The 9,484-nt window shown below is 49.7% G+C and overlaps 1 protein-coding gene across 1 annotated transcript in view; it reads right to left on the reverse strand.

Annotated features, from left to right (window-relative positions):
• Nucleotides 1-1,658, reverse strand: part of NEGR1 (neuronal growth regulator 1) — a 174,548-nt gene extending 172,890 nt beyond the window's left edge. The window contains exon 1 of the mRNA XM_031604360.2: nt 1,372-1,658. Coding sequence (XP_031460220.2) covers nt 1,372-1,658 — 287 coding nt within the window. The remainder of the gene's footprint in view (nt 1-1,371) is intronic.
• Between the last annotated feature and the right edge of the window lie 7,826 nt (nt 1,659-9,484).

The following is a 9,484-nucleotide window of genomic DNA, read 5'->3' on the forward strand; positions in this document are numbered from 1 at the left end:
TTTCAGCCCCTGCACTGCTTTGCCGGCTCACCAAGCCTGCACCTACATCAGCTGTCAGCGTCCAGCGCTCCAGGAACCAGCAGCATTGCTTCCATTGCTTCTCATACACATCTATGGTACAGATGTGCAACAAGGAACAGTTCTGAGGAGCACAGCGATGTGCACCCAGAGATTCCAGACACACAGCCCTACCCAACCCCACACATCTCCAGTGTGCTCTTCGGAAAGCACTTCTCTGGAGGGATTCACGCTCGCTGCCCTGTACTCTCAGCAATTTACAGTGTAACGATCTGTTCTTCTAGTGATACACCTGAAAACAAGTGGCTTTTAAGCTGCATTACCAGCTGAAAACAAACCAAACTCCTACTTGAGAGCAAGCCCACAGAAAGCGCAGGAAATGAAAAAATTAATCTTAGTGCAAGAAGAACGAGAACCCACAGACACAACACCGTGCTATTTCCCTCTAACTGCTTTGTTCCGGAGTCGAGCAGCGACTGCGCTCCGTTCAGCAGCATCTCGCTACTGAGCAGACGTTCGCCCATGAGACAGCAGCGATGTTCTGATCCCCAGAGCCCGATCCTATTTATGTAACCCACCCAGCTGCACAAACACTGAGTTTCCAACAAACGCAGGCCCAGAAATCCGCACCGATTCCAGCTGACAACCTCCGGCAGAGAACCGTTAGAGCACCGTTCGATTCGGCACCGAGGTGCTGCTCAAGGCGATTCATTGCGCGCTAACGGCATCGAGCACCGGCTGAGCGCGCAGCGCCCGCAGCTCCGCGCTGCCTTCGTTCCCCGCACAGCGCGCAGACACGGCCACCTCTCGGCTCGGCCACGGAGCGCGAGCGGGGCACGCGTGCACAGCGCTGCCGGCAGCCCTACGCGGACAGCCGCTGGATTTTCGGGAGCCGCTACAGCAGCGGCAGACAGGCCAGCGAGCCCGAATTCCGTAGGAGATGCCCCACGGCCCGGTGCAGCGGGTTTAGAGCCGTTCAAAGGCTACGCAGCCCGGCGGGCCGAGGGACACGCGGGAGGAGCGCGGCTCGGGCAGCTCCGCAAAGCGGCACAGCGATCGCACCGAGAATAGCGAGAAATCGCGTGCGGCAGCGGAACGGCGACAAAAGTACGGGCAGAGAGTTAGAACGGGAAAGCAACGAGGGCAGGACAGGGCGGGGGGTAACGCCGGCAGTCGCACGGGGACTCGGGCAGAGCGGGAACTCCGCGGCGGCCGCGGAGCGGAGCCGGACCGAGCGGCGCCGGGCGGGCACGGAGCGGCACAACGACCGAGGACGGAACGGCGGGGCGGCTCGGGACGGCCCCGCGCTCAGCACCCGCCGGCCCGAAGCCCCGACCCCCCGCCCGCTCCTACCTGAGCACGGCCGTGTCCCCCTTCCGCACCACCAGGCTGTCCGCGGCAGCCCCGGGGAAGTCTCCTCCCGGCGCGGCGAGCCGCCCGGCGGGCAGCAGGCAGCAGAGGCCGAGCAGCACGGCCGCCAGCCACTGGTGGGAGCCCCCGGCGCCCCGCACCAGCGGCACCATCTCCGCGCCGCTCCGCGCTGCCCCTGGGCCCGGCGGCGGCCGAGCGCTGCCCGTGGGCTGCCCGCGGTCGGCGGCCGAGCGCGGCGCGTGGCTGCTCCCGGGCGGCCGCCGCACCATCTACCGGGCGGGCAGCGCGCCCGCTCTGCGCTCTGCGCGCCGCGGCGGCGGGCGGCCCCCGGGCTGGCAGCCCGTTGCCACGCAGCCGTTGCCTGGCAACCGTCCTGGCGGCGGCGGGAGCGCGCGCCGGCCCGCATCGGCTCGGAGCCGTTCGGCACGGCTCGGCTGCGGGCGCCGTGCGGCCCCCGGAGCCCCGCGGTGCCCCGCTCCCCCCGGGGGATCACCCGAACGAAGTGCACCGTGCCGGCATTTTGTAACAACTGCGGAACGACCGGAGTTGGGATCCATCGAATGCAGCCCAAAATGCAACACCGCTCCTGCTGCAACACACACGCCAAGTATCTCCCTGCAGCTGCTCTAACATTTGCTAATCTTTGAGGTTTTCTTTCAAGTATTTATAACAGAGCACTTTGAAACGCGTTTGTGATCTTCAGTGATATCAGTGATATTTCTCAGACTTTGGGGAAAAGATCTTCCCAAGGTACGATGAGCTTTGCAAGTATGTGGGGCTGCTGGCAGGAGGAGGCAGAGCTGCGGGGCCACGGAGCTCACATACAGCCAGCCACAGCCATACCCTGCTTGGGTCACCCAGCACAAGGCTCGCTGTGGTAGCTCAGAGCCGATTTTAGGGAGAGCACTGTGATCTTGAGGAGTCATTTGATGTCATCTTTGCTTGACCTTAATGAACAAACAAATCATTTGCTCCTCTTCGAATAAGGACAAAAGCCATGTCTAGAATAACATTCTATTAACTTCACAAAAGACCACATAGATCTCAATCAACAACAGCCCAGATTAATTTTCATATTATTTTGTTCTCTTTCGGATTTCTGTGCCCTGGCTTTCACACTGGTTGTTGATTGACAGCAATCAGAGCACTCCAGGAAGGCAATAGCAGCTGAATTCCCTCAGCTGAGCGTCCCTGCCTGCCCCCAGGCCCAGGAGGGCAGTAGAAAACAGTGACCTGGCAGCAGACGTGGACACATTGAAAAGTGGCTCCATGGGGGAGGAGGACAGCACTCCCAGTACAGCAGTGGTGCTGCATGAGTCCGGGTTGGTTTCCTTCTTTGGAGTTCCTCGCACACAACAGCTGGCTGCCAACTGCAGCCACACTGGAGGCTCTGTGGGGGCTGGCACTGCTCTGTGCTGCCTGTGAAGGTTCCCAGCAGCACCCATGGCAGCAGTGCTCCCAGGGCATACCTGGCCCAGGAGTTGTGCTGCAGCAGGGCAGCTTTGCTAACAGCCCCAGTCACAGCGTTCTACAGAGCTCTGTGACAATCAGATGGGCCATTGCTGTGTGTACTTTTCCTTTTGAGATACCTTTTGGGAATTATTGCCTTATTCCCACCTCATTGCTGGCTGTCTCGTCCAGCACCATCCTCAGGAGCTCATTGCCCTGGCACCATCCATGCTAGCAAAGCCCTGCTCCTGCTTCCCGAGCACACGGCAGGCAGCTTGGGAACTTTGGGAAACACCTCAGAAAATGAACATTTCCAACCAACAACATGAAACAAACAAGCCACCCCCTCCCCACTCTGCTCTGTATTCTAAGTCAGATTCTGTGTCTAAATTCACAAATTCCTTGGAAGGTTTACAACGGTCAGAGAACTTTAGAAACTGACAGGTAATGAATAAAGCCTTCCCAAAGGTAATCCTTGTTCTCAAATTTTAATTGAAAAGCTTCGAGGCTGCTGTATGAACCTTCTCCAGTAACCTTCCCTAATATTTCTGCTTTTTGCCTCCCTCTCCTGCCACGAACACATCACACAAATCAGAACAACAGCGCAAAGCCTCCCGAGAAGCACCCAGAGACTGCTCAGCATCCTTCACACGTGGCTCAAGTTGTCTAAAATTGGAACAAACAACAGAAGGCAACAAATAATCTGTCAGTTTTCGATTCCAAAGAGCCCTTTGTGGTGTTTCTGTGCAGCGCTACATGAGAGCTCTCCCTGGGTTCTGGGGCCACCAGTCCCAGTGGGGAGGAGGTTTCACAGAATGCAGCCTCTGTGAATCCCATCTGAGGGGTGGGAGCAGGGAGAGCCAAGAAAGTGATCGGCCTGAGAAAACACAGACACCACTTCCACATCTTCAAACAAAAGATATTCGTATGTCTATTTTCAAACATCTACCTTTTATATTTAAATCTTATGTGAAAAAAATGGAACTAATGATTTTGTCGAGTACTGAAATAACAGAGGTGTCTTTTTAAATAAGTATCTCTCCCGCAGATAATTTCAGAAGCCATGGTACTCAGGTGGGTGTTTCTTGCTGACACGGTTGAAAGCAAATGCTGAAATTTCCATAAAGTGCATTTTCCATTTTCTGCATAGTCCAGACTGTGATTATGTCCAGAACTGCTCAATAAAATACTCAGAATGCATCCCTGGAGGCATTCAAGGCCAGGCTGGACATGGCTCTGGGCAGCCTGGTCTGCTGGTTGGCGACCCTGCACATAGCAAGGGCTTGAAACCAGATGAGCATTGTGGTCCTTTGCAACCCAGGCCGTTCTATGGTTCTGTGTGCATGCTGCTGCAAGCTGAGGCCATGAGGTGTAAGTCATTTTCATCGGGTGTCCATCAGTTGAGCAGGGACACACAGCAGCACAGGGGAACGTAAAGAAAAGAGGTGGAACTATTTCTTTATCAGCACTTAGAGAGACAGCAGGAAGAGCAGCAGTGGCCCAGGGCCCTACCGATCAGCTCAAGGAGATCCCTGGAGGACCCCAGAACACGGGGTGCTGTGCTGAGCCCTGGGTGCTCCCCCTGGCAGAGGACGTGGGCTCCTGGGGGCCCTGCTGGCTGAGGCAGTGCTGTGGGATAGGGCTGTGTGCAGCACAGGGTTATCAATAACTGCAGTCGTATGTGGGTGAATGAAAACATTTTCTTCGCCATATGGTATACTATGGAAATAATTGCCAGATGACAGAAGCTCGCTAATATTGATGCCAAATACATAGATATTACTGTCAACTTGTGATCAGCCTACATTTTCCTATTTTTAAGACACACAAGTAAGCGCAGTTTGAAAATACCCACAAGGAGCTTCACAGAGAAGAACTCTGCAGAAAGTAGAAAAGCACGGACATGGTTTAACTGCTCAGAACTCTTCGGATCACAGTGAACCATTACGCAAAGAGGTCACTTGACATAAATTGAAGCTAAGCAGCTGGCACACAGCCCCCTGGCAGCACCTCGTGTGGTGCACCCTGCAGGAGCGTGCAGCTCTGCCAGCTCAAGGCAGGTACACAAGCAGCACGATGCAGTGCTTATCAACAAATGCATTTGGAGCATCAGGGAAGTACAAAATTGTTACTGCGGTAAGCATCCTTGCTACTAACAGAAGGTCAGCTTATGAAATGAATATTGTTTTATATGCGACATATTCCAAACTTACAAACAAACCACAGTTGTTCCTTGGATATTTTTCAGACAGGAGATGTACACATGAGCCATTGCTGAAACTATCAGATCTAAACCACATTCCCTGAGCGAGAGATCCATGCTTTGCAGCAGCTTGCACGGAGATCCCTCGCTATCACAGCCTGAGTTTACAACTTGCAGCAGACGGGATGTGCTACGTGCCGCAGCCTAACGAGCGCGGACAACCTGTGAATCTGTGCTCGACAGCCCCGGCCATACTTCTGTGTTCAGATCTCATTGCTCACCAGGGAGCATTTTGTCTATATTACCTCCGACACTCGCACAGACGTTTCAGCCCTGGGAGAGCAGCTCCCACAGCTCGTGGAGTGGGCAGACAGGCTGCAAATGCAGAGAGGGAGGGGTCGTGGTGTTGGGACACTCTGCCTGATGGTACAATCCCTGTTGTGGGGCTGGTGGCAGGGCACAACCTTCCCCCAGTACCACAGTAATCCCCTCTGCAAGGGCTCCCAGCCTCTGTTCTGAGCGATAAGACGGAGGCCACTGATCACAGAGTATCACATAACCCAACTTGATAACCTGATTAACGTGCTGGCTTCGTATCAGCCCTCTCTGTTCTCTATTTGATTTACATGTATAATTTAGCTTACTCATTTAATCTCATTAATAAAATATCAGATGGGAAGTCTGTGTGGATTGCATGTTTTCTCCCCAGGTATTAGGATTAAAAGCCCAAGGAACCTCCGGATAGTGACTTTGTAAATCTCCAAGAGCTGTTACAAAGAAGTGCCTTATAGCACTTCCATCACTGATGCTCAAATCACAGCACTGCTGGAGTCCGGAGGAAACAATATTTGCATATCAGTCACTTTTTTCAACTAACAACAGGGGTTTCGGAGCCACTGAGGAGAGGCTGTGGTGGATGCAGATCAGCCATCAGGAAGGTTGGTCACTTCCCTGGGAAATCAATCTCTGCTTCTCGTGGCGCCATTAACCGAAAATTCACCTGCTCCATTTGTACTCAATAATAAGAACAGAGTTCTGACATCACTAGGAAATGCACACAAATTACGCAATGAAAATGAATCCAACTCTGACCACGCTTATGGCCGAGGGAGGAAATGGAATTTCATGGTCATGTTATCAGAGACCAATTATCCTTCTGAACAATAAGGAATTTGTATGAGATTTAACAGCAGAACAAGCAGAATACCCACCACAAAGCATGACTTATCTGACCCATCTCAGGCCAACTGCATGGCTCGTATCCTGAATACTCACAGTCCATCCTCAATGTGGCACTTTAAAAAGCTACGGTATCCGTCAAATAAACTGAAATAACCGCGAGAAATGAACCACAATCTGCTCATGTATGGTTGGCTTACAAAATAAGCTTCACGCATCAAAAAAGTGCATCTTGCCAACGCACACACTTTTTATTTCTGGTACATAACTCATCTGCCTGTGCACGCTTACGCACACAAACAGACGCTTCGTGCAGAGCCAGTCGGAAGAAATACTCTTAACAAATTTTACTCAAATGTAACGTGGGGTCTGCTACTGAGGGTGATATAGATAAATCAATCTGTTTGCAAGGCTACGGTGTGAGGAAAAGCTTTTCAACATCATTTAAACGTTTTGAGTTGTTCCAAATAACCCGATCGCTGCTGTAACACCTGCCAACAAAGCACTCCTGTGCAGATTCTCAAACAATAAATCTAAAGTAACAAGCAGAGGAACTTTAGAAGATCGAGATAGACGTTATTAGCCTAAAAGTGAACATCTCTGTTGACTTAGCGAGAAGGTTTAAAAGCGCTGTGTTCAACCTGAAATACCAGCATAATCATTTTACCTGACCACAGCGCCATGAAGTGCTTTGTATCAAGTGTAAACCTTTAAAGCCTCAGCATGATTTTGTTTTGTTTTTTTTAATCATGGTGGTTTCATTTTTTTTTCTAAGCTTATATCACCAGATACGTTCATATTTTCACGTGCTTCTACCACAAACACCTTCAGAAACAGTTTGTGACTTCAATCGTATTTGATGTGAAGACAAAGGTCCAAATGGCAGAATGTTCCTAGTGATGTCATAACATTAAGTAACCAAAATCTTACTAGTGCTCCTTCTGAGAAATAACCTGCAACATGAGCTTATGCTTTTTCAGACACCAAAATTCAATCTGAAATGCAAAATAATGGGAAACTAGGCTAGCTCAAAACCAAATTAAATATTAATTAAAGATAAATAAACAAAAAGTATACGTCTGAGAATCTAAGATGCTTCCAGGTAGGTTGCTCCTATTGGAAATGTCAAACACTTCCAGCATTTTTCTGAAGAAGCTTTGCTTCTTATATTAGCTCTGGGTATGCCTTCAGCTAAAGAATCTCAATGGCATCAGAAGCCTTTCCCACACAACTGCTTGGTAGCAATGATCAGCTCTTCATCCTTGCTTTCAAAGACATGTTTTTCAGACCTCAGATCACTATAGCCTTTATTTTCCTCGAGCCTTTCCAAACTTCTTGTATCTATTTTGAAGTACAGAAACCCACGACATAGCGCAGCAATCCGTGCTGCAGCAGCAGCCCCAGTACTGCTCCATCTCCTCCTCGTACCGTGGATTTCTCGCTGTGTATTCAAAGAATGGATGTCTGCAGATACAAAACCAGCAGTAACTTTTTTTTTCGTAGACACACAAACTCAATTTAGAAGGTATATTCAAACTCAGCATTCAGTCAACCTGGTTGGCTTGAAGAAAGAACTACTGGTTTTCATGAGTGGTGCTTTTGGAAAGCATCACAAAGGAAGGACAAACTTATGGCCTAAAGAATTAGCTCTAATGCATAGGTGAGATGAACCTAGCCAAGAATAAAGCAGAGACGAAGCAAACTTACGCAGTAGTGTGATTATTTGGCACATAGACATATTCTGATGTTGGAGACTGACAGACCAGCAAGAGAAGAGCCAACCTAAACAATGCAGCATTTAGAACTGTAAGAAATCTAAGACTTAATTTCAAGGCTTAACTGAAATCCTAGAAATCCTGGTCATGGCTCCTTCCTTTGTGTGGAAGGATAGAAGAACAAGCAGCTGCCACAACCACCAGCAGCATCTGAACACCTCCAGGAAATCAAACACTGAAAGGCTGGGAGAAGTGGGTTTGCCCAGGGCAAAATCTGGGAAATGATATTCTAATTTTCATCATTTGTTAATAATTAGTCAAGCGATTTGAAATAACACCTCTGCTGCAAAAGTAATGTCGTGTCATTTACACTCAATTTCCAGAAGTTAAGGCATAGCAGAAATACAATAATCAGCACTTGGTTCCTAAATTATCAGCACGGACGTACAGGGATGTTTATTTGTGAAATTTAAATTGAAGGTGGCACAGCATTAGGAAACCTAGATACAATTGGAGAAGAGAAATTAACGTGAGTACAGCGAGGAACAGGGAGGGCAGGGGAGGTGATGGGCCGGGCCAGCTCAGTGTGCCAAAGCAAATCTATAGTGAGAAACAGTAATGCTGTCCCAGCTTCTCAAAAAAGTTATGTATTTCATTCCTAAGTTTGTGACAGGCAGAAGGAAGGTCATGCAGGGTAACAAAGCACGTTCCATGCCTTCTGCAAGGCCTTGGAGCAGCAAGCCTTGACTATTTTGAGACAGTTCCTTCATTTTCACGGGCTGCTTCCCTCAGCAGGAGGAGCCGTGCCCAGCGTTCCAGTGCTGGCTGCTCTGTGAGGAGACAAAGCCATGTCACAAATATTGTCCTGTGTGCGAGATGGGATGGATGAGCAGTGACACATCTGCAGTGAGCCTGGCACCCAAACTGTGCGACTCTACCTCCTCTGCGCTGCTGCTGCTGAGCAGCATCACACAGAAACTTTAAAGAAGAGATAACTGGGGTTTAAGCAACCAGGAATTAGGAACCTCCTTGACACCATTTATCACGTAATGAAGAAAAGCTGAGAAAAGCTCAGTATGTGTTATACAAGACCTTTCAAAACCTTCAGCTGCAGTCCTTCTCTGAGCAGCATCTCTCCTGCTGCAGGACGATGGCTTTATTGCTGCTTGCTGACAGTCCTGGCTGCTGCAGGAGCACCACGTCCTGCACTGCTGCACTGCAGGAGCTGCTTCCACACACCAAAAAGAAGAGCTTTCCAGTGTGCATTCTGGTAACTCACCCAAAATAAGCTTATCAATCACATATGATTAGGTTGTCAGCCCTTAAATTAGGGTGCTGTACTACTTAAAAAAAGCAAGTGTATATACTGCAGTAAAGCCATGAGAAAGAAGAAAAGAGTTCTAAGTGTGGTTTTTATAGGCAGAGAAAACCCAAGCCTCTCACCTTTCTCATTATTCTAGTTAAACACTCGAGTTTGGTTAACATTTCAGTTGAATAAATCCAAAGCATATTTGATAGGAGACATTTAAATCTTCCATTTGTGACCATG

The sequence above is a fragment of the Phasianus colchicus genome, chromosome 9 (genome assembly GCF_987193195.1).
Source record: "Phasianus colchicus chromosome 9, bPhaCol1.hap1.1, whole genome shotgun sequence".
In the NCBI taxonomy this organism is placed as follows: Eukaryota; Metazoa; Chordata; class Aves; order Galliformes; family Phasianidae; genus Phasianus; species Phasianus colchicus.